Source organism: Cryptomeria japonica, chromosome 11, assembly GCF_030272615.1.
Source record: "Cryptomeria japonica chromosome 11, Sugi_1.0, whole genome shotgun sequence".
NCBI lineage: Eukaryota > Viridiplantae > Streptophyta > Pinopsida > Cupressales > Cupressaceae > Cryptomeria > Cryptomeria japonica.
This window is the reverse complement of record NC_081415.1, coordinates 223,773,492-223,800,058: the sequence shown is the minus strand read 5'-3', so window position 1 is coordinate 223,800,058 and position 26,567 is coordinate 223,773,492. Positions and strand designations below refer to the sequence as shown.

Genomic DNA, 26,567 nt, shown 5'->3' with positions numbered 1-26,567 from the left:
TTATCAAAGCTTGAATATCTTCAGGATAGTTCCTATGCTCTTTTTGTGGCTCTAAGGGCATGACCGTGATCTTGCTTCTATCCTTGATCATTGCTGGAATATCTGAGGAATAGCTGCCCTTATCTACCAAAGGATTGAAAGGCATTATCAAACACTCTGGTGCCCACTCCACCTGATTATGGCAGATCAGCCTTTCCATTCTTTTCAAGGATACCACTTTAAGTCCCCCATGCAACATTCCTCTCAACACTACCTTCTTCCCTTCTGACATGAATTTCAACTCCATGGTTTGTAGGTTTAGTGTGATCTCACCAAGAGATCTCAGCCATTGAATCCCGAGGACTGCATCATCAGTCCCTCCAATGCTCACCACAAAGAAATCATCTCTGATTTCATGATTCCCCAACTTCAGAGACATGTTGGAAATCATTCGGTTACAAGATATAGTGGAGCCATCTGCTACCATGACTTTGAAGCCCTCAACTTCCTCCGCCACTAGTCCCTTTTTTGCAACATTCCTCTCATCAATGAAATTGTGTGTTGCACCTGTGTCAATGAGAGAAATGACATGATGCTCTCCAATCACACCCCGAACTCTGAAGGATTCATTTTTATGAATGCTCAAGAGTTGAGCAACCACCCCTCTATCTTCTGACCCAAATTCAGGCCCTTCAGGAGCCTCTTCATAGTCGCTGTCCTCAACTTTAGTTTGTTGTTCTGAAATTTCAGAATCTGATCCATTTGCTGAATAGCACTCCATTTGATGCAAATTCCCTTTTCCATGGCACTTATGTCCGGGAACCCAAGGTTCTCTACAAGAATAACATAGATTCTTTCTCCGAAGCTCTTGACAGAGCTCATCATCCATACACGGAGGGAACCTCTTGGTCTGATTCGTGAACTTCTTCTTATCCTTTTTGAAAGGGAAAGGCTTGGACTGAGTTTTACTCTTTGGGGCAGCCAACTCCATGCTTCGAGATTTTTTGATAGCTTCTGCCAAGGTGGGTGGATCAAAAGCTTTGACCCAACCTCTCAAAGGTTCTTCAAGTCCTTCAGTGAAAAGGACAACCAACCGCTTCTCTGAGATGCTACTCACCATGACTGACAAGTTTTGGAATTCAATCACATAAGTGTCCAATGAACCTTGCTGCCTAAGTTGTGCAAGTTCTCTAAACTTCACCTTTGGATCCCTGGTGTCGAATCTCTTGATCTGCTTGTTGGTGAAATCAGCATAGGTGGTGATTAAATTGTGACCAAGGGTGACCAACCCATGGTACCACCATTCGTGGGCCACTCCATCCAAGTGCAAGGTAGCAAACTAGATGGCATCCTCCTCCGGCATAGGTCTCAAGGACATGTAATTGTCCAACTTCTGTACCTATGCTCTAGCTATACTCTTAGCGCTTCCATCAAAGTGTGCTAAGGTCACTCTTCCAAGAGCTTGCTAATAATCTCTTGGGGCAGCAGACTTGTAGTCATTCCTCCTCCCTCTCTTCATTTTCTGATTCATAAACTGATCCAGAGTTAGGATATCTCGGATCTCACCAGGAAGGGAAGCATACTCCATGTAGCTGTTTCTTATTTCAGCTGTGGGTATCTCTGTTTTAGCTTGTTGTACTTCTCATGGCAAAAATACAGGTTGTAAAGGCCTTGGGGCTGAACCTCCATTGTTACTCCCATTTCCATTTCCTATAGGAGCGTTAGAGGTGCTTGCTTCCGATCCATTGTTGGGTTGATTAGGGGTCCCAACAATGCTCTGGTTAAGCTTGGCTAGCAGTAGAGACATCATGTCCATCATGGCACTGAATTGTCTCTCTGCCCTCTTATCAGGTGCCTCATTCGGTTTTGTGGTCTTATCTTCCATTGAATTAACTGAATCTGAAGTATCTAGATCTTTTCCTCTGTTTCTCAGTACTTTTGAGAAAGTGTCCTCTTCCGGCACTATCGGAATCTGAAACTGTTGTCTCTTCTGCTCTCTGTTGTAGTATTTGATGTCTCTATCACTCATGGAGACTTCAGAACCCACTGAAACTCACAAGCTGATAGGAAAACCAGCTTTGATACCACTGTAATATCCCAGTTTTTTATTTTTTATTTTAAGGCTAGCAATAACATCAACAAGAAATTAACCTGTTAAGGTTAGAAAACATAATTGAAACTATACTGGAAAGTAACCCTTCCACTTTCTGATCACCAAGTGCCCAATGTGGGAAGGTGAGAGCATACGGTGTTGAGGGGATCATTAGCTTAAGAAAAATGAAACACAATGCAATGCTTGGGCGGCAAGCTAGCCCCTTCCGCTTATCCAGTGGGAGAACATGGAAACTTGGCGGTGAACCAGCCAAGTAAGATACACAAAATAAGAATCACTCAACCGCAATATTTCAGCGGGAGGACTGCAATCATATAATAACCTCAACTCGACTGCTTATGCAGTGGGATGACCATTACACATAGCTATCACTCGACCACTTATGCAGTGGGAGGACTGAAAATTACAAGTTGCTTGATATTAGGCAACAAGCCAGCCTCTTCCACTTTTTCAGTGGGATGAGAGTTACAAACAGAACTGGTTAGTAGTACTACTACTTAACCTTACAATAATAGAGATAAGAGAAGGGGAGTAACGTAGATTATAACACTAAGAACAATGAATTTCTGCTATATCCAATATGCAGGCTGGAATTACAAATCAGCAGCCTATGAAAATACTAAAAAGCTCATAACTCCCTCAATATACATTCAAATCAATTCAAACCAGTCCCAAACCCACAATATTTCACTTGCAACTACAATCAATCAAAGCCACAACCCAAACAACCCCTTATTAATTTTGCATGCATCCCAATGCAAAACAAAAAACCATGCTATACCTGGGAATTTCGATTTAGCATAATAAATTCAAAACTCAAACAAACATGCTATAAACTCACAAATTTTATTGCCAGTGCTGGGAAGGAAGAATGAGATGATACCCATAATCGTCAGTCGCTTCAATAGAGAGGTATGATTAAACAGGTACTTCAGCCATAGGCAAACCAGCAAGTCTCCAGCATCACTTCAACACCAAAAATGTCTAAGCAAACTCTGCGAATGTAGTAGAATACAGCATGTAGCTAGGTACTATGTTTCAAGTACGAAACCGGGAAGCACTAGGGAGATGCACTCCGAAGCCTCAAGTTCGGTCGCCAAACCAGCAGCATAACATTACAATTTTTCAAGATGTCTCAAATGAGAACCCAAGGCTCTTTTTAATAACTTCTCATCAACCAAATTCAAATGCAAATTCCCCCAAACACCAGTTCCTCCATTTGCATTTCATTTCACCTCATGTGGACCCATGTGTAGCGCCATTCTCCTAAGTCAAACCTCATGCCAAAAAGGCATGGAGCTAGGTTAATCACTTGGCAAATAATAGAGATACAATATAAAATAATATTCCTCTAGATAATTTCGACATCCCTTATTACACATGAATTTCACCAAATACTTAGGATAAAATAGGCATTAATCCCAAATTCAATAAATCAGTAGCAATTAATCAGATTAATTAAATATTAAACCTTAGGATAAGGAAATAATATTTAATTGTGTCACATATGACTCCTATACTGATTACTGCCAAAACTAGGATGAAACTGAGTCAGGAAGACCACTGAACTGCTGCAGGATTAGGACCTTGTCCCCTGCCAGAAATAGAATTATGCCACACTGCCACTTATTAAAAATAGTAAGTCAAAAACTAAGGCTCTGAAAAGCATGATCATTGTGCCCAGTGACAGAGCATGGAGAGCTCAGTAGGACAGTATCACTAAAATAGCCATTCCCTGACTTACTAAAAATAGTAAGTCCTCGTCTCATCAATGTTGGACCCTCATTCTTCATTACACCTAGCCTATGGGTATCCAGAATAGGCTAATGGACCACTGGAAAGTCATCAATGAGAAGGGGACATTACAGTTTTCTTCACAACCAGAGAAAGAGCCTGGCAAGCTTAGCAACTCTGTACCATCCTGACAGCCAAACCCTAACTTACTAAAAATAGTAAGTTCACATTCCACCCCTAACAAGTCTGGTCGGAACTCCAAGGAACATGGGAACCCTTAATTCACCTTTCCACATAGCCTATGGGTCTTCGGGATAGGCCAATGGACCACTGAATGCAACATCACAAGGAAGGGGACATTACAATCCGCCCTTGCCAAAATTGCTTGTCCTCAATCAATCGCAAGACAAGATGCTGTAAAACCTCCTCATTCTCCCAAGTAGCATCCTCCACCGGTAAGTCCTTCCACTTAACCAAATACTCTCAGATGGTTCTCCTCCTCAACAATCGTTCCCTAACATCAAGGATGGCCTCGGGAACTAACACCAATTCTCCCTCTTCATCCAAAGGAGGCAAATCAAGAGAGACTATCACATTGTTCCCAAGCGCCTTTTTGAGGCGTGACACGTGGAAGACATTATGTACTCGGCTACTCACTGGTAGCTCCAACTCGTAAGACACAACTCCCACTCTCCTAATGACCCTGAATGGACCATAAAAACGTGGCTTGAGTTTTTCCGCTCCACTCCTCTTGAGAGTAGACTGTCTGAAGGGCTGAAGTATTAGGTAGACCATACCTCAAATGCTCAAATGAGAGCTCAATATGCTGCTGATCAGCATTCAATTTCTACCGATTCTGTGCAATCTGGAGGTTGTCCTTCAATGTCTTAAAAATGTCCTGACACTGCTGAACCATATCCCTAGCTTGAGGTGCTCTACTATCTCCAAACCAAAGAAACGAGACTCAGACTCGGCGTGGACTCGGCAAGGCTGACCCGACTCGGGACTCGACAAAAAATCGACACAACTCGGCAAAAACTCAGCAGAACTCGGCAAGGAAACCAATTTCTAGTGGTTTTTGCCTAGAGCGAGTCTCGAGTCAGGCTTGCTGAGTCCGAGCCACCTAGGACTCGCCGAGGGTGACTCGGCCTGTGACTCGCCGAGTTTTGGAGAGTCATGGCGAGTCACGGAACTATGCAGTCCAAACACCAAATCAGCAAATCTAGGGGCCTCATAACCGTAAATTGCCATGAAAGGAGGCATCCTAATGGACATGTGATAAGTGGAATTGTAGCAGTATTCACCAAGATGTAGCCATCTTACCCAAGCCTTCTACTAATCTGAAACGTAGTTCCTCAAGTAACCCTCTAACCACTTATTTACTATCTCTGTTTGTCCATCTGTCTGGGGATGGTAACTCGTGCTTGGGGTTAGCACAGTACCACATAATCTGAAAATCTCTTGCCAGAAGGAGCTTAGAAACTTGTTTTCTCTATCACTCACAATATAATGCTTCCCACTAGCCTTTGGCAACCCAGTGATGAAATCCATAGAGACACTTTCCCATTTTTGACTGGGAATTGGCAATGGTTGCAATAAACCAGTGGGTGCTGTTTGTTCATCTTTATTCTTCTGACAAGTATGGTATTCCCTAAGGCACTTCAAGACATCTCTCTTCAACCCTTTCCAAGAGAATCTCTCTCAGATCTGCTTGTAAATCTTGAAAAACTCTTGGTGGCCAGCAAGGGGAATGTTGTGAAACGTCTGCAAGACCTTCTCCTTCAACTTCGATTCAGGTAGAAAAAGGATCCTTCCCTTATACAAAATCAATCCATCAACAAAACTGTACTTTTCATCATGAAAAGTGCCTTCAACAATGCTGGTTGCAAACTGATTTTTGGCATAATTAGCAAGCAATAGGTCCCTCCAATCAGCAGTAAGCTCACATATAGAGCTTAGGTGGGGTCTCTATGAAAGGGCATCTACCACTATGTTGTTCTTCCCTTTCACATACTCAATGTTGAAGTCATAAACCTGAAGCTTACTAACCCACTTCTGTTGCCTTTCATTCAAATCTTTCTGGTGCATGAAATGCTTAAGATTGTTATGATCAATCTTAACAACGAACCTACTTCCCACCAGGTACTGCTTGAATTTCGCAAGGGCATGCATTATGGCAACAATCTCCTTGTCATAGATTGAATATAGTCTTTCAGGCCCTGTCAGCTTTCTACTTTCAAAGACAATAGGGTGCTTGTCTTGCATAAAAACTGCACCAACACCTTCCCCTGACGCATCACATTGCAGTTCAAAAGGCTTTGTGAAATTTGGTAAGGCCAAAACCGAGCATGAGCTCATGATTTCCTTAAACTGATCAAACACTATTTGTGCCTTTGCAGACCACTCAAAGGCTCCTTTCTTAGTGAGATCTGTGAGGGGGGCACCCAACTAAGAATAACCCTTAACAAACCTCCTGTAAAAACCGCATAGACCCAAGAATCCTTTCAAATGAGTTATGTTCTTAGGTGGTGGCCAATCAAGGATAGCTCTAATCTTTTTGGGATCCACCTTCACACCCTTTGCACTGATGATGTGCCCCAAGTAGAGCAACTCCCTCATTCCAAACTCACACTTAGATTCTTTGGCAAACAATGATTCAAACTCCAGAATGCTAAGAATTTCATCTAAGTGTTGGAAGTGCTCCTTCCAAGACTTACTGAAGATGAGAATGTCATCGAAGAATATGAGCACAAACTTCCTCAACTACTTCTGAAAGATTCTGTTCATGCAGGACTGAAATGTGGTTGGAGCATTAGTCAAACCAAAAGGCATGACTAGAAATTCGAAATGCCCAAAGTGGCATGTGAAAGCAGTCTTCTCCACATTAGAAGCCCTCATTCTCATTTGATGGTAGCCCGATCTGAGATCTAGCTTGGAGAAGTACACGACACCATGCAGCTCATCAATGAGATCATCAATCCTTGAAATGGGGTACCTATTCTTGATGGTTTTCTGATTTAAGGCTCGGTAATCCACACACATACGCATGGTCCCATCCTTCTTCACCAATACAACAGCTGAAGCAAAGGGGCTCTTGCTTGGCCTAATGTAACCCATGTCTAGGAGCTCTTTAATGGCTTTCTCAATCTCATCCTTCTGCTTCTTTGGATAATGGTAAGGAGTAATCATGATAGGCTTAGTACCGTCTTCCAACTCAATGATGTGTTCAATACCGCGCTCAGGTGGCCTACCTGAGGGTGGAGTCTCAAACACCATGCTCCTCTTTGAAATCAAAGCCTGAATGTCTTAAGGATAGCTTCTCCTTTCTTCAGATTAGTGGGATGGCATGACCATATACTCAGGAGATCTTTTAAGTGGTGGATTTCCAAAGACCTTGCTCTTGTCTGTGATTAGAGTTTGAATATTAGTAGTGTAGCTGCCCTTGTCTTCTAATGGGTTTGATGGCATTAACACACATTCTGCTGCCCACTCTACTTTGTTATGACGGATCAGCCTCTCCATCCTCTTCAAGGATACAATCCAAGGACCCCCATTAGACATTCCTCGCAAAACCACCTTCTTCCCTTCAACCATGAACTTTAACTCCATGGTTTGCAAGTTAAGAGTGATCTCACCAAGAGATCGCAGCCACTGAGTGCCTAGGACCACATCATCGGTCCCTCCAATATTGACAACATAGAAGTCATCCTTGACTTCATAATTACCAAGCTTCATTGACATGTTCAACACCATCCGTTTACAACAAATTGTTGATCCATCAGCCACCATGACCTTGAAGTCTTCAACATCATTCGTGATAAGACCTCTCTTGGCAACAATCGTAGCATCAATGAAGTTGTGAGTTGCTCTTGTATCAATTAGCGCAACAAGTCGATGCTCTCCCAATGCTCCTTGAACTCCGAATGATTCATTCTTGTGGAAGCTAGAGAGTTGGGCAACTATACCCTTATCATCTTGATCACTTCCAGGTCCTTCTGGAGCCTCTTCATACTCACTTTCCTCTGAATCAAGCTGCTGTTCTAAATTTTCAGAATCTGATCCATCAACTGAACATGCTTCCATTTGCCGAGTATTACCCTTTCCATGGCATCTATGACCCGGAACCTAAGGTTCCTTACATGAGTAACACAAATTCTTCCTCCGAAGTTCTTGACGGAGCTCATCATCCATCTAGGGAGGGAACTTCTTAGGCTAATTAGAAAATTTCTTCTTGTCTTTATGAAATGGGAAAGGCTTTGACTAAAATTTAGACTTAGGGGCAGCCAACTCCATGCTTCTAGCCTTCTTGATTGCATCAGCCAAGGTGGGCGGGTCAAAGGCTTTTACCCAACCTCTCAATGGTTCTTCAAGTCCTTCAGTGAACAGGACCACCATTCTTTTCTTTGAGATACTACTAACCATAACTGAAAGATTCTGAAATTTAGTTATGAAGGTGTCCATAGAACCCTGCTGTTTGAGTTGTGATAGCTCTCTAAACTTCGCCTCCAGATCCTTGGTATCAAATCTTTCTATCAGCTTGTCGGTGAATTCAGCATAGGTATGGATCAAGTTGTGACCAAGGGTGATCAACCCATGATACCGCCATTCATGAGCAACTCCATCTAGGTGCAAGGTGGCGAACTTGATGGCCTCTTCTTCGGGCATGGGTCTCAAGGACAAGTAGTTGTCCAAATTCTGCACCCAAGATCTAGCCGTGCTCACATTGCTTCCATCGAAGTGTGCTAGAGTGACCTTCCCAAGGGCCTGTTGAAAATCCCTGGGAGTGGAGTAACGATTATCATATCTCCCTTCCCTTCTCTTCTTTTGATTCATGTATTGGTCAAGAGACATATCATTTCGAATCTCTTGGGGAAATGCTGCATACTCCACAAAGCTGGCCCGAATCTCCTCAGCTACAGGAACTTCTACTTCAGGAGGCGGTGTTTCCCTTGGATGGAAAACAAGTTGCAATGGTCTAGTCACCGATCCAACAGGCATTCCATTACCATGGCTGCCATTGTTGCTACCATTTCCATTACCACCGGAGTTGCTGGAAGTACTACCATTATTACCACTCATATTCTGATTTGGATCTTGATTATGCCCTCCTCCAGCACTCTGCCTAAAGGTGGCTATCATTTGGTGTCAAATTTCTTCTCTATTTTCTTTACAGCCATAGCTGTTTCACTCTGTCCAAAAATTCTTCCCCCATTGAAACTGCTGAGTCCACTGAATCAACTTCCTTATCTCCGTTTCTCAAGACTTCTGAAAAAGTCTCTTCAGGAGGCATTGCAGGAATCTGATACTGTTGGCGTCTTTGTTCTTTCTTGTAGTAGCGGATGTCTCTGTCACTCATGGAGAACTCTGTTTACCTTAACTTCATAGGCTGGCAAGATAAACCAACTATGATACCATTGTAAAATTCCCTCTTTTTTTTTTTGGATTTCAAGCATAACAACACTACAATGCATCCGTTAAAGTTAGGAAATATAATTCCAATGCCACTGAAAGGTAACCCTTCCACTTTCTAATCACCAAGAGCCCAATGTGGGAAGGTGAGAGCATACGGTGATAAGGGGTTCGTTAGCTTTCTAATCCACTGGAAATTACAATGCAATTACAAAATTGGGCGGCAAGCCAGCCCCTTCCACTTTTCAGCGGGATGAAGAACACAAACTTGGCGGTAAACCAACCAAGGCACCAAAGCATATTAGAACCAAATCACTCTACTACTTATGCAGCGAGAGGACTTTTAAATAAACTATCACTCAACCGCATATCTCAGCGGGAGGACAATATCACTCAACCACTTGCTCAGTAGGAGGACAAAACTGAATTACAAACATACAGGCGGCTAACCCATCCTTAATTCACCTTTCCACATAGCCTATGGGTCTCCGGGATAGGCCAACGCACCACTAAATGCAACATCACAAGGAAGGGGACATTACACACTATTTCCTTGATGTGACAACTTCATCAACATTTGTTTATAGATATTAGAGTTCTCCTAGACTCAATTTTTCTGCGGTAATTGTGAACCTTGTTTTCTGCTGTGCGATCCAACTACAAAATTACTATAATGTCAAACTGGTAGTGAGTGCCAAATTTTTTAAAATACCATGTTTTCTCATTCACTTGTGAATATGCCACAAAATGAGCACATATTATTCTTAATTTAACTTAAATAGTAAAAACATACCTTTTGCAAGTATACCCTCTGCCCATTTGAAGACAAGGTTTCTTGGTGTTGTTCTTCAATTTAGCTTAAGGGACTTTAAATTTATCTACTTCTTACTTTGATTAGAAAAAAATTGTTATGGAAGTATTAGCAATTCAAATGGTGATTTGTTGGTACATTGTACCCTAACATTTTGTCTGTATCTAGTGACAACCTAACTAAAATTTTAATTGCCAATCTAATTTAGAACCTTTAATTTATGGAAGAACTTGATTGTAGATTAATTTCCTGTCATTGAGGTAATAATATAACTGAATGAGAAAATTGCCTTGCATTATACTGAGGATTGCATTTTGAAATGAAGGCTTCATAAGAGGGCACAAAAGAAACTGTTCTCAACTTCATTTGGATTTTGATGGGGCTACTCTTTTAATGTCCAATCTGTTTCTATTCTATTGATTTGCGTAAATATGTTGACCAATTATCTATACAGGAAGTTTCAGGGAACTGCTCTTGAGGGTCCAATTCCTTCAAGCTTCTCCAACTTAACCTCTTTGCAAAAGCTGTATGTGTTGGTTTGTCTAATTTTTGGTGTTTGTGCTCATCCTATCTTTGTTTACTTGATATTAAAATGCAACAAGTAAATAAAATCATGAATTGGACTCATAACTCCATTTTTTTAAGCCGTTTTGTGTATTTTTATTCTAGCAGGAGAATAAGTGACTTAACTTCAGGTGTCACATCATTGACATTCTTAAAAGGCTTAGAGGATTTAACTGATCTGTAAGTAAAATAACTCGCACCTGAATGGAAAGTTTTGTTTTTTTTGCTATTTGTTTATTACATAGTATTTGCTAACATATTATTGTTGTGCAGAGTCCTTAGAAACAACAAGATTTCTGGCGAAATCCCTTCATATGTTGCAGAATTGAGTAAATTGACATACTTGTAAGCGAATGTTGCATTATGCCACATTGTTTTATTTGTTCTTTCTTTTTATCCTTTATTTAGCATGGTCATTTTTTCTCACTGATAATCTGAAAATTCAGACACAGTAACTTTAGTTTCATTACATTCAAAAGAACATTTAGACTGATTTCTTACAGTATACCTGGGGTAGGGAAAAAATTACTACATATACTCAGCTACCTACATAAGTAAATCGCTGAGACAGACTGGCTTATGCCATAAGACACCAAAAAATTTTAATGTTTCTACCTATAGGGTTAACCTGGTAGAATAACTACATTTTTCATGGTTTACAAAGAAATCTGTCATTTACAATAATAATGTAAAAATCAATAGTGCAGAAATGCAACAACATATATGGTAAAGAGTGAGTCCACATTGGATTCCAAATAAGGAGAAAAGCCACATTTTGAAAGCACAATAAGACCAATTCGCCATAGTATAATAAAGCAAAGGAAGAAAGGATAATATGACAAAAAGAATGTTTCCAACAGCTTGGTAAGGACAAGATAAAGGCATGTGTTACATGCTGATTTAAGACAATTTCTGCCTTGTTCCAATTGATTTTTGTGAATCCTGAGAGAGATCAAGTTCTTTTAGCTAATGTTCATGCTGACAGAGGCCTCCAAAAAACATAATTTTATGATATTGATACTCCATGCTTGCTATAAATGATGGAATTCTGCTGTTTTGAGTTGAAATTCTGCAAAAATCCTTTCTTCAGAATATTGTTTCTACTCTAAAATTTCATTGTACCTTCTTTTGAAAAGACATCATCATATCTCCAAAAATCCTCCTGGAATAATAAACAACAAACACTATTTTAAAAGGGAAAAAAGCTTCCAATTTTAGGCACTGTTTTTTTAAAAATAGCTGCTCACACTTTAGAACTGATTTTTTTTTGTTTTATTTTTCTTTCAGCCTCAGTTTGAACCTATAAAGAGCAATTATTATTTTTCTTTTATAAAGACATCCTTTCAAAAAGGCATTCCTCTATTAATAGTTCTGATTGGTCAAAAAATGACTGATAAAAATACCAAAAAATCTAGCTGCCTTAACATTGACGCGTCCTTTGTTTTAGATGCATGCCATTAATCTAAACAAGTAATTTCCAATTGGAGGCATGTGGGGGTGTTGTGGGTTCCCTAGCTGTCTTAATTTATTATTTTATCACAGGGATGTGAGTTTTTTATTTTTTATTTTTCACTTTTTTCAAGTGGGTATGACCGCCCATCCCAAGGATGACTTAATTTTGTCAACATTTCTTGTTTATTTACAAACCATTTCTTGAATCTTTTGTAAGAGTTTTTAGGGCAAAGGTTTGGCTTAGGGACATTTCCAAGGTTTCCCCTCATCCTCCAAGTGCTAGTGTGACAATCCAGTGCACACAAACACATGCAATCAGCTGCAGTCTTCAATACAAGATCTGATAATTCTATGATCAGCATCATAGAACAGTCACTATTCATTAATGTGTAGGATGAAAACCTTTGAACCAAATCTGGAAATTCTCCCGCTTGCTGCAAATTGATGGAATTATGCCAACTCAGAAAACTAGGGATATGATAGACTTAATCGCTGACTATTAATGAATGACAACCATCTCAAGGGTGTGCCTTCCAATATGACAACAAATAGCAATGTCTCCATGAAGCAAGAATTAGAAAATCCATTAGGAATGTCAAACCTTTTGTGTACCTTTGATCCATCAACACTCTCATACTTGCCTTTGAAATCTTGAATATCAACATGATAATGCCCCTTTGTGATGTCTCCATCTTAATAAGCTAACCTTTAATGAATATATGTTCAGGGCTGACAATCCTGAACCCTTATGTAGTTATAGTTTAATAAAGATTAGAAACCATGAAGTCTTATAAATAAGATGGTTTCCTTATCATTAACCTCCTTATCTATTGAAACAAAATAATAGGCAAGAAGAATGTTAGCATTGATTACCTCCAAAGAGAAAAGCTTCACTGATGGTTCATTGTATACCTGCAATAAATTAGTTAGCATCTACCATAAACAATAAAGATTTGCAAGCATCCTTGAAGTAAGCAAGTGATCTTCCATCAAAAGAGAAGATACACATTCTCTATAGTTGCCAAGTATGATGACCACAACCATCTATACACCTGCTCACAATCATACCATTCTATACATAAATTCTGAAAGAACAATGCATAAGATGATTGGGTCATGAGCAGATCATCCACAAAGGAAGCGTATCATCATAATAAGAAGCATGTTGGTTGAAAATTTTGTACACTCGGGGAAATATACAAAATTGTGGTTTCAACCACAGTGTGTGAGTAAAACTCTCCTAATTAAGGGAAGGCTCCCCCTATCTAACTACAACTTTAAAAATAAAATGGGATGGGACATAAATCTTTCTTCTTTCAAGAAAGCCAATATCCTTTTCTCGTCACAGAAAAGTGATAGCAATTTGATATAAAACAGTAGTAACAACTTTTTGAAATGAAATGAGAGGAAGGAAATAAAATTTCTTGAAAGCTCAAAGACTTCCATCACTTCTTTCGGGATGGGACAACAATATCAAGCTCAAAGTCTTGATTATGTGAAGTCCTATCTACCCTTTTCTATACTAACGCTTTCAAGAACAAATTATAACAACACAAAGATTGAAATATCTTATTCTTTCTACACAAGACAGCAAGAACAAGTGTGAGCTCAAAGACTCACAACTATATCTCACAAAATCTACTTCTAAACTCTCTTAAGAATAAGTGCAAACACAAAGTCTTACAGTTTTTCTCAATAGAACTTCCACTTTAAATAAATTAATCTCCAATACATGCAGCTCAAAGACTGCAAATCAGATTCGATTAAGCTCTCAAGAAACACTTGCACGAAAGGTAATATGGAACACAAACTCAAGAATGTAGCACAAAGACTCAAAGCTTGAGCAATTTTCTTCTATTCCTTTCAATTCTTCAATTTACACTTAAAAGCTCAAAGACTTCTTTGCTGCAAATTTAGCTGAGTTTTTGCTTGCTTTCTAAAAGATAAAAATTACAATAAACCCCTCAAGTATTTATAGGAGAGGAGCCTTGAGAAAAAGGTGGGAGGATCCCAACTAACTTGAGAAATTCTCTCAACCACCAAGACTTATTCAATAACTAACTATGACTTATTCCAAGTACAATCTTAACTGAACACAACTTGTAGTTGTCTTACATGTAATTACAAAAGTGCAAGTAATGACTTAACTTGCAATTTACAAAAAGGTTTTTACATGTAACTTGTCAAAAGAAAAACTACAACTAAGAGATTACAAATCTGGAAAAATGCAACTAAGTGTTGAGAAACACTTACTGCAGCACGTGAAGATATGAATCCTTAGAACTTCTAGATGATCATTCGTAGCTCAACGGGATTCAGTTCGTGGGTGTTCTTGGCAACAATCATGGTCTTCACGATGGTATCATGGCATCGGAGAAGCATAGAGTCCTTCTTCTCCAAGATGGACTGGATTTTGTGCAAAAAGATTTGATGTTTCATCAAAACCTGAATTGAAGCAGCTGAGAATTGTTCGCTCCTCCATTCATTATGAATCCTCATCTGTAGATCTGCAAGAACTTCTTCTTCTGGTATCAGCTCTCCATTTTGACTCATTATGTTGCAAGAGGCCTTCTCACAATGAGAAACAATACCTTGGAATACTTCACCCCACAATCTCATTGCATCATCAATCTCCTCAATGAGAGATTTGAGAACAAGGGCTTTATTCTCCAAAAGTTTTTCAAATTCCAAGTACATGACCCTGGAAGAAATAATGGCATGCTCCTAGAGAACACTCAACTGTTGTTGGGGCATGGTGTGCCAGATTGTTAAACTACCTTCAACCCTTTCCAGATTCTGTTTGAAAGTGTTGGAGGTATGATTCAATTTCTCTTCAATGGTCTCCAACTTAGACATCATTTGAAAAATGTCTTTCAGCACTTGTGCACATAGATCATGAAGTTGATCCACCCAAGAATCCAATGCTTGTACTTTTTGGGCAGCTCTTTCAACTCCAAGAATATATTCTTGGGAACTAGAAGAACTTGTAGGATTACTCCCTTCACCAGCAGGTTTTGTAATTTTATGAACAGCTGCAACAAGTTGTCGGTTCTCCTCTTCTATCTTTTCTTTCCTTGCTATAAGTTCGTCATACCGTTGCACTAGTGAGGCTACAGAATACTGGGTATCATGTTTGACCACTTCATGCGTTTGTTTACCCAATTCTACCCTTGTGACTTTGTAATCAGCAGCTGACATTTAATCAAGTGGCTTATCTGCAAGAGGTTCAACAATTTCAACCACCTTCATCTTGTTGTTGTCAACAGTTACTCTTGAGATAGTCTTGGCCTTTTTAGCAACCTTGGGCCTAGATTGTTTAAGTTGTTGATAATCAAAGGCATCAGGTGAGATTTCTTGCTTCTTCCTTTTTGGGTAAAAGAACTAAGCCATGGACGTAAAGCCATCAACTCTCCTTCAGTAGCAGCTGTGAGCAAAGGAGAAGTAGTTTTTGTTTGAACAACCATAGTCACCCTAGGGGAAGTATCTGTCTGGATAGCAACCATGGTTTGCTCAGTAACCAAAGGACATGAAGTTTGTTTCATAAACTGCTCAAAGCTGGAAGTAGAGGTATCAATCTTTGATAGATGAATGCATGCAGGAGTATCCTCGAGGATTTCTAGCAGACTCTCTTGTTGATGAGCAATAGGAGGCTCAACCATTGAAATGGGGATGACATTCTAAGGAGACTCCTCCACCACTATGTCAGGAGGAGATAAAGGCAACTCCATAGAAACTGAGGAGGGAATCTCATAAGGTGACTCTGAAGCTAGTGATCTAGGAGCATTGTCTGATTGTTGTCCTTCTTCTGGATCATCAAGATCAATCACATGAATGTGAAGTCAAGACTTCTCTTTCCCACAAACTGTCGCTTCCTCAGGAGGAAGTACTATCGCCCGACTAACCCGCAATTTGATCCTAGTGCCTAAAGATGATGCACCTTCCTTGTTGTCAACCTGAATCTCAGACTTACGTCCAAGAGGCCTCATAGAGTCATCTTCTTTTCCAACCTTGATTTTGGTTAGTCTAACACCATTACCTTTAAGCCAAGTGTTGGTGTTAGCTAAGATAGGTTGAAACCTTTCGAGAATGGAAGTGCACTCTTTGTGTGACCATTGGATTAAAGGAAGTGGAGCTTCCTCAACCCTTCGTGCAATATACTCTGGATCAAGCACATTCCCATCATCAATCATCCCTTGTGGAATGTCCACCAAGTTCAAATCAATAACCTGCTCAACAGTAAGCCTATAGTAGTCCATCTTGAGAACCTCCAATTCTGTACGTAAATCTACCCATATATCCTCAATACGATGCACATGTATGAAGGAATTTTTGATCTTTTCCTTCATACCCCGGTAATCAAGATTTGCCCTGGACTTAATTCTTTTGAGCTTAACCTCCTGCATTTCAGTTTCCATTGCTTTGGCTTTGATAGATGTGATAAGAGAATACCAGCCAATCCTCAATGGAAGAATTAAAAACTTATCAACGTAAGAAGTTAGGCCAAGACAACAAAAACAAACAACAAGAAGGAGCAAGCATGGGTGACGAAGATCTTGGTAGGAAGATTGATCAATTCTTTATCAAACATAGAAATACTCAACAAAGGATGGCCCAAGTACTTTACATGCTCACACAAATAGTTATCAGTGTCTCAACAAATAATAATGATAATAGTAATAACCAACGAGGGATCCAAGGACAATCAAACATTGGAAGCCCAAACCATAGGACAACCATGAAGAGTTACCAACCCATCTTACCAACCTTTACACCAAGTGTTGAACTGCAAGAAGAAGATGGACCTTCATTAGTAGATCTCCAAGATCAATCCCAACAAGATTGGGTAGACGGAGGGATCCAAAGAAAAATGTCATTAAAATATTATATGGATTTGATGATAAGGCATTTACCAAGGAAAGGCAATTGGGACAACTATTCTGAATTAAAGAGGAATGTAGCAAAACTCAAAATCCCATATTATGATGGGAATGCTATAGCCAAGGCATGGGTACAAAAACTAGATACCTGCTTCCAACTAAATCCAATGACAGAAGAAGAAGCCATCAAGTATGCAGCCCTACACCTAGATGGAGTAGCACATGAATGGTTGTACCATGGAATGACCACCATGGGTCATGCAAGAATTACCTCTTATATGGAGTTTATGGAAAGACTCATCGAAAGATTTGATAGAAAAGATCCCGAACTGCATTTTAAAGAATTGGCACAACTCAAACAAAAGGGATCCATAGATGATTACATAATGGAGTTCCAAAGGGTGCCAGTCCTTGTCATCAACATCTCCAAAAGGAGCCTCATAGTCCTATTCATGGATGGACTGATGGATCCACTTAGAGGATGGATGAAGGCCCTCAGTCCTAGTACCCTACAAGAGGCAATAAATAAATCTAGGAACATGGACCTTGGAATAAACAAAAGCAAGAAACCCTACAAGGAGATTCCAAAGCCCAAGGAGAAACTCAACACACCATTCCAAAGGGAAATCTCTAGAAGAAACCAGCTAGACAAAGCAACTTGACAAGAACTAAGAAGAAACTATGCTTCACATGCAAGGAGGCTGGGAACCCAATCATAGATTGAAATAACCCCCCTTAGTTTTTTCTATTTTTGAACACAACATTATCATCCATTAGCGTTAGCAATAAGAAAAGTAAACCATCTCGACCACTTGTGCAGTGGGAGGATATGATATAACATGGAAAGAACACTACATTTTGGTGGTATGAGCAACCACTTCCACTTATTCAATGGAGATTACAAAGATTAACTGAAGGCTTATTGAAAGAAAAACTTGATAGTGTAACTAGCCACTTCCACTTCTTAGTGGGCAAAACAAAAACTAAACTCAACCCCTTATTCAGTGGGAGTGCTAATATCAAATTTTGGAAAGTAATGAAATAAGAAATTGGCAGTGAACCTGTTCCTTCCACTTGTTTAGTGAGTAACAAGATTAGTTTCAAAATCTGAAAATTAAAGAATGTTGTTTAGTACTACTAAATCAACGAATTACAATAAGGCGAACATTGAAGCATCATGAGAAAACACTATTACTATGATTCAAGAAGTTAGAGAGACAAATCCAAACTCAATGTTGATAAATTATGATGAAAAACAGGAGTTTAGGACAGCGATACCCAATCCAATATGTAACAGCTGCAAACTGATTTTTTCAACCAGAAACCCAAGAAAGCTTCAAATGATCATATCTCTCTCAATTCTTCTCTAAAATAGCCCAAACTGAAAGCAAAGACACCATAAAGGCTAGGCGTCCAACCTCCATCCAATCCCAAGTTCCAACCAACAACTAGGGAGATGGCATGAATCCCAATGCAGACCAAGTAAGATGGTATAGCCAACTAAAGGTATGACTAGTAGCAAAAATCAATGTCCTCATAAAAAATCATGAAACCTTGGGCGTAGGAGTGCCCAAATATTTGGAAGACAATGAGCTAATACCCACAAAAATCAGACCAAACCTCTAGACAGTATGAGTATAAACTTGAATCAACAACTAGGGTTTTTACACTCCAAAAACAAACACCACTCACACACCAACTAGAAAACATCAAAGCCACTCAAAACTGAAATCTCCATTGGAATACCTTGGCAACCTCTAGATGAAGTTGCACCGCAATTAGCTAGGAGTTATCTTTCAAACTCAAAACTGGAAGAAGCTAGGTGGCACACAACCCCAAAGCAAGAGTCTCTAAAAATCATATTTCCAGGACTCGCCAAGACTCTCCGAGTTCTGAGCTAAGTGATCCTAGCCGAGTCTTAGGGACTCAGAACTCTCCAAGAAATCGCTCTAGGCAAGACTCACTAGAAATTGGTTGTTTGTCAAGTCCTACCAAGTTTTTCCCAATTTTTTGCTGAGTCTTGAGTCAGTCATCCTTGCTGAGTCCGTGCTGAATCTGAGTCTTGGAATTCATTATCAAAATAATAGCATGCCCAAAAGAGCCTCTCAAACTTTCTTTTATAGCTTTTCTTAAGGAATCAACCCTCTTCTTTAGGCCATGTGGGATTAAAAGTTTGAACTTTATTTTATTTCCCTTTTCATGTGTACCAATAACAATAAAAAATATTAATAATTCCCAACTTGGAGGACCACATGAGAACATCATTTAAAAACAACTTAAATTCATTGAGCCTAGGCATGGGGGTCAAAAAAAAACTTTATAAAATCATTTTAGATATTACCTTCCAAAAATGGACTCGAAGAGAACCAAATAAGCCACCCCTCAGACCAGACTTGCAGAAATAGAAACCAAGTGTTGTATTGTACTGATAAAAATAGTAAGTGACTTAAACACTTTTTAAGCACAATCCAGGAAACCGTCAAAAATTACTAAAAATAGTAAGTTTAAAAATCATCTCTGATGGAAATGCATATCATACCACTCTAAAGCTCTCAAGAAACCTGGAAAAATCCAGAAAACAAACTGTCAAACTCCTACAAACACCCCTCTGAAATCCACCTAGAAGATGGAAACCCTAATTTAGTCTCTGATTAGCCTACGGGTTTCTAGAATAGGCTAAAGATCCATCTAACAATCTAGAGCTAAAAAGGGGACATTACAGTCCGCCCTCCCCAGGATTGCTTGTCCTCAATAAATTGCAAGGCTGGATGCTACAAAATCTAATCCATTTAAACAAGTACTCTTTAAGAGTCCTCCTCAAATAGCGTTCCCTGGAGTCAATGATGTCCTATGGAATCATAACCAACTGTCCCTCCTCATCCAAAGGAGGTAAATTTGATGAAGCTACCACATTGTTCTTAAGTGCCTTCTTGAGGCATGACACATGGAAAACATTGTGTACCTTACTATTCTCAGGTAACTCCAACTTGTAAACCACTTCCCCGACCCTCCTAGTGACTTTGAATGGTCCATAAAAATGGGTCTTGAGCGTCTCTGCTCCACTATTATTGAGAGTGAACTGTCGGTAAGGCTGGAGCCTCAAGTAGACCATATCTCCAACCTCAAAAGTGCGCTTTACTCACTACCAATCAGCATATATCTTCTGTTGATTCTGTGCATTTTGAAGGTTGTCCTTCAAAGATCTTAGAATGGCTTGACTTTGCTGCAACATATTCCTCACTTGAGGGACTCTTCTATCTCCGAAAGTCATATCAACAAAGCTAGGTGCCTCATATCCATACAGGGCTATGAAAGGAGACATCTCAATCGACATGTGATAGGAATAGTTGTAACAATACTCTCCCAAATGAAGCCATCCCACCCAAGCCTTCTACTACCCTGACACATAATTTCTAAGATAACCTTCTAACTACTTGTTCACAACCTCAGTTTGTCCATCAATCTGAGGCTGATAACTGGTTCTACGAGTGAGTACTATGCCACTCAATCTAAAAATATCCTACTAGAAGATGCTTAGGAACTTGTTGTCCCTATCACTCACAATGGTTTATGGCAAACCATACAATCTAAACACTTCTCTAAAGAGGAGATCAAAAACCTAAGCCGTTGTAAATGAGCTAGTAATGGGAAAGAAATGTGTAAACTTAGTCAATCTATCCACAAAAACATATATGCAATCTTTCCCTTGCATTCTTGGCAACCCAATGATGAAATCCATTGATATACTTTCCCATTTTTGATTGGGAATGGGTAGAGGCTGCAACAAACCAGCTGGAAAAGTGTGCTCATTCTTGTCTTGTTGGCAGATCAGACACTTTGTAATATAGCAAAGGACCCCATCCTTGAATCCCTTCCAATAAAGTTTGCTTGTAGTCGTGTGATGCATCATAATCTGCAATGCACAAGATTACAAGCGTTTTTCCCTTGTCTTTTACCCATTTCTAAGTCAAGTCTTGTGCTGTTATTTGCAAGCTTTAGTTGCTTGTAGTCGGGATTTGATGACCTGACTACAAGTTGTAATTTGTTATTTAAATGCTTAGCCGGGTTTTAAGTTTACAAATGCAAGTTTATTCACATTTGCTTGTAGTTGGGTTTTAGAAACCCGAGTACAAGTCAATAGTGAATGAGCTTCTACCTAGCCTTACAAGTTATATCGGATCTTTGAGCATTGATTGCAAGTTTTATTTCGCATATGGTTACTTGCAATCGGGTCTTTAAGACTCGACTACAAGTGATCATATGCGAAATGTCCTTTATTCAAGTTGGATTCCACATATGTTATTACAAGTTTCTCAAGTGCAAGTAAAACATTCTTACTTGCATTCGGGTCTTTCAGACCCGACTACAAGTAAGTAATGTTGGTTTTCCCATGTTTAGCCAACATTTCAAGAGTTAACAATCCCTTTGCATGATCCTTTGCATTCACATATTTGTTAACTTGTAGTAAGGGTTGTAAAACCAAGCTACAAGTGGAATACTGCCCTCGGGTCGGGTTTGCAGCATGACATTGCAAGTTTCAACATTACAAGTAAATGCTTACTTGCAATCAGGTTCCCCCATTTTTTATGAGTTTATACTACTTGCAGCTGCTCCACAATGCTTTCCATATTCCTCACTTTTGTCATCCATGTGCAATCGGATTTTGAACCTTCCATTTCATTATTTCCAAACATTCCAAGTCTCTACTTCCATACTTGCAGTCGGGTCTTGGAGACCCAGCTACAAGTGCAAAAGTGAAAGGTTTCCACTTGCAAACACCTTCATGATATCCGATTTTCCTACCATCTCTGTCCAAACTCATCTATAAAGCATTGTTGAGTCAGTTTCAAGTAGTTTTATCCCTCCCAGGTTCTTGTATGGGTTTTGGTTTTCAAAGTTTGAAAGCTATGGAATCACCGGTTGCAGCTGAAGGTGTTCTTACCCTTTTCAGTTTTCATCATAGTGTTGCAGATTCTTGTTCAATGTTAGGAGAGCCATCTTCACCACCAAACAAGAAGATGAAATACAAGTATGATAAATATCAGAACGAGGTTGCTCCCACACAGGTGTTCTCTCTAATTGATGAGATTCAAGATACAGAGATCGAACATGTTGACATGTCTAAGTTTTTGGAAAGAATTGAGTGTTTGCCAACACATGGGATGTAGCTGCTCCCAAATAGTCATATCCATCTAGTGGCTGCCTTACAAACTGAGTTTGTTCTCACATGTGCTTCTCTCGTTGACCGAGAAACAAGAACAATCAGAGATGAAGATGGGAATGCTATCATAAGACTGGATCCTGAAATAACAGACAAAATCTTTAAAGTTCTTCATCAAGTACAAAGATAAAATGTATAAAAGATTGCCAACGACTATCGAAAAGCAAATCATAATAGTCAAAACTGAGTTAAAGAGTAGGGATTTTAGTCCATGAAGTTGCCACAGAACACTTTTTTTAAGAGCGACATTAATTCAGATGAAAGCGCACAAACATTTATAATTTTCAATCAATTCTTTTCAGTCAAATGGAGCTCGAGTTGAGTAGAGATAGACATAAATAAATAAAAAACAGAGAGCACTGTTCATTCACATTTTTTTCAGTCAGGAAATGCACACCTGAAGTGGTCGATAATGGAGCAAAGATCACCAAAAAAAATCTTCCCAAAACCCTTCAAAAACAAAATCCATGGAACTTCACCATGACAACTTTCGTATGGGCTTGAAACTTTTCCAGAAATCTGCAGAACTGTTTCTAGAAACCTCCATTCAAGCCTTCATAGGAACAAAATTCCTCATGGCAGCACTCAACACGTGGGAAAACGTCAAAATCTTCCCTTCACCTTGCTGTGAATGCTTTTGAATTTTCCAAAAGTCCAACCATGGAGACTCTCAAGCAACAAATCTGCAGATTCGAATCACTTCCAAACCCCATGGCGGCGCCTAGGCAGAAGTTTCTAGCAAATGAAAAATATCGAATAGAGAGGAAATGTGCTATATTCCCACAATTGTTTTTTGAAATTTTGCATTTTACAACACAACAAGGACCCATTAGGGTTAGCAATGAAAATATAATAATTCAGAAAACTGCAACCCTTCCACTTTCTGATCACCAAGTGCCCAATCTGGGAAGGTGAGAGCATACAATGTTGAGGGGATCGTTAGTTGCAAAATACTGAAAATTATTACAATGCTTGGGTCGCTAGCTATCCCCTTCCGCTTATACACTGAAAATCACTTGGCGGTAAACCAACCAAGGACAAGCCAAGAAATTGAAAATAGTAATCACTCAACCGCTTATCCAGCGGGAAGACAGGGATGAAATTACCAATCACTCTACCGCTTGTGCAACGAGTGGACAACATTACAAAATCCAAATGTAGGTGGTAAGCCAACCTCTTCCACTTTTTAGCGGGATTTTCTTCACAATCCAGAAATGGCTGATAGTACTACTATCCAGCCTTACAATGATGAGATATGAATCTTAGAATAGAGAGATGATACTGTACACTACAGATCAATACTTCCAAGATCAACACACTTAACAAACTCAAACACACCCATAGAAAAATACCACACCATTGACTCCTATTTTGAAAAAGTAATTTTCAATACGCATAACATGCAGAAAACAACCACCACATAAACCATTGAAATGCTCACAACTCGCCCAAAACACCATTGAATGACACAAGAATAGAAGTGAATGAAAGATATGATAGAGGAGACAAGACTAGAACCTCAAACCTGCAATGTAGATGCCAAATACTTTCAGCACGCATCCCAAGGCAGCCATGAAGTGGTACGACCCAGCAAGAAAGTTTGATTTGCATTATTAAATTCAAGGGTGCAAATTAAGATCTGGAAATTGGTAGACTCCATCTCCTAGGGGGTAGAAATAATCAAAGCCAATCCCAGAATGTTTTGGCGAACACACGGAGACCCACAAATAGATTTCTACTAAAGAACACACAAAAACCAACAACATGAATGCTCAAAAAACACTCCAAACATCTGAAATTGATTCATAAATCTACAACATTGTTCTTCAATCCACTCCTCTGAATGAAGAGAGGTCACAAGATCAACTAGTTGTTGTATTGCAAGCAAGAAATCAAGCGGTAGCTAGGAGGTATGCATTCCTCGAAGCTTCATTCTAAATTTTGGTAGCACTTCGTAATAATTTATCCATGGATGAAAAATGAGAAGCCCAACACTCATATTTATAAACTCAAGAGGCTCAAATTCAAATTCACATGACGCCCAAAGAATCTTTTTTTCATTTGAATTTCATTTCATGGCACTCCAAGACTTGGCGTCCCCTCCTTAAGTCCTCTAGTCAAACTTTTCCTTGGTCAACATGTTACTGTTACCAATTTTTATTTTCCAGGTCAATCACAAGGAGCTGGTTAAATTTTATAGTTTTAAGGGGTGCATGTCTGTTGTTTCTTTTTTGCCAAGATATTCTAGAATACCATACAAGAAATTCAGAGAAATGCAAGGAAAATGTAATGTCCCCTTCTTGGACCTGATTTTCTCTGCGACCGTTGGTCTTTTGTTTGGAAACTCGGAGGCCAGTCGGAAGGTATAACTAGGGTTTCCTATTTTTGAGGAGGACTTTGTTCATGTTGGGTGTTTTCCTTGGCGGCTTCTTTCTGGTTGCTCAGAGAGCTTCGCAACAGTATATTCATTTCTGCTTTCGAGGCAATTCTTAGAATTTACTATTTTTAGTAAGTTCTATTTTTGGCAGTATCCAGGTGACATCAGACAATCTCCTTTTCTTGTTCAGTCGACTCAAAAGGGCGTAGACAGATTCGAGCTCCAGAATGCAAGGTGGAGAAGTCAAGTAATTGCAATTTTAAATAACATTATAATTATAATGTTATTTTACCCCTTGGCCTAGTCAAATGACTTAATGACAACTTAAAAGGGGGTTTCTAAGGGTGGCGCTTCCATGGAGTAGATTTAATACTTTTTTGTCCTAAGCCAAAGTCAAAACCAAGGCGTGACTTACCAAGGTGAAGACTTTATTAAATACCTTGACTTTTGCGCTAGGAAAGATGGGACGCCATGTTGAAGTGAGATTAGGGTTTGAGGAAGTTGCATTTAGGGTTTCGTGGAGTTCAAGGAATCTATATATTGGAGTCTTGTGCATCATGGAGGGATCTTTTTGCAGAATTTTGTCTGGCTGCCGTCTGGCTCTGGGATTTGCTTCAAGGAATGAAGGCCTTCTAGCACAGGCATCGCTTCTTGTTTGAAAGACAACAACTAGTGGTGATTTAATCTCTATGTATTGCATTTGATAGTGGTTTATCTTCAGAATATTGCATTATTAATCATTTAAGCATTGTAGTGTATTCAGTCTTCTGCATCCAGGAATCCGCGACTGCATGTTTTCATTCATAAAACAGAAAACACCAAAAATATCATTCTGGGTATCAGCCCATTGCATTTGTTAGTCCTAGGCGTTGCATTTCCTAAGTTTGTAGCATTTTAGAAGCTTGCATTAATTTTTGAGAGCAAATCGTACCTTTCTGCTATACCGTACCATTTGGGAGTGCATTGGAATTAGTGCAGGTTGTATGCATGGTTTTTGGGTTGGTTTCTTTGTCTTGTCTTAAGCATCTCCATTAATAAGGGTTATTGCATCTGATTTCTGGTCATTTGGAGGTTATATGAGAAGAATATGAGCATGTGAAGTAGTCCTATAGACTGCTGTTTATGAATTTAATGTGCAGATTTGTAACAGGAATCGGAAGATCCAGTATATTGATCTTTGAAGCTATTGGATTTTGTATTGCCACTTAAGTTCATAATGGCTCTCCATAATGTAATGTGATCCCTTATAAATTCTACAAGATTTGAACAAGAAGAATCCACTCTTTGTAAAGGCTGACAGTAGTACTGGCAGTCTTGGTATCATGCTTCATTTCTAGTTGTAGTTCTCAAACTCATTTAAGTTGTTGTAATAAGTTAATCCTCCACCCTATGGTAGCTACTCTCCCTTCTTGGGTCGGAAAGCACATTCCGGGTGTTGAGTGTTTTCAGTTTCTGCATTACTAATCAATCAAGCATTTTAGTTTTCACTCCGTCATATGGTCGCCCCTGTCCGTTTGGAGTGGACATACTTGGCGTAGAGTTCCCATTCCAGTTTTAGAATAGGGGATCCTCTGACCAATGCTCGCCATCTCGGCGCCATGCTGGTTAGAGTTTTCTGCATAAGCATCTGTTTTAAGATCCTCTGACCAATGCTCGCCATCCCGGCGCCATACTGGTTAGAGTTCTTTTCATAAGCAACTAAGATCCTCTGACCAATGCTCATCCACACGGTGCCATTCTGGTTAGAGTTGTTTCAGCAAATCAAATACTTTTTCTCAGAACTAATTGATCACTCATATAGTTGTTGTAATTAAGTTGATCAAAAATTTCAAAAAAAATTGGCTAGGGATATTTCAGTGGTATCAGAGCCAATATCCTGCCATCCTGTGAGCAAGTCTGTATATGAGTGACAGAGAAAAAAGATACTGGGCAAGAGAAGATAAGAAGGTTGGGAAACAATTCCAGTTTCATCAACCTCCTGAGGGTCAGACAGCCTCAGAAGTCTTAAGGGCTCACTGGGAATCTTCCGG

At 39.5% G+C, this 26,567-nt stretch overlaps 1 protein-coding gene across 1 annotated transcript in view; it reads left to right on the top strand.

The window, feature by feature from the left end:
* LOC131063943 (probable LRR receptor-like serine/threonine-protein kinase At1g56130) overlaps positions 1-26,567 on the top strand; it is a 204,411-nt gene that overhangs the window by 87,048 nt on the left and 90,796 nt on the right. The window contains exons 9-11 of the mRNA XM_059213963.1: positions 10,501-10,572; positions 10,719-10,790; positions 10,884-10,955. Coding sequence (XP_059069946.1) covers positions 10,501-10,572; positions 10,719-10,790; positions 10,884-10,955 — 216 coding nt within the window. The remainder of the gene's footprint in view (positions 1-10,500; positions 10,573-10,718; positions 10,791-10,883; positions 10,956-26,567) is intronic.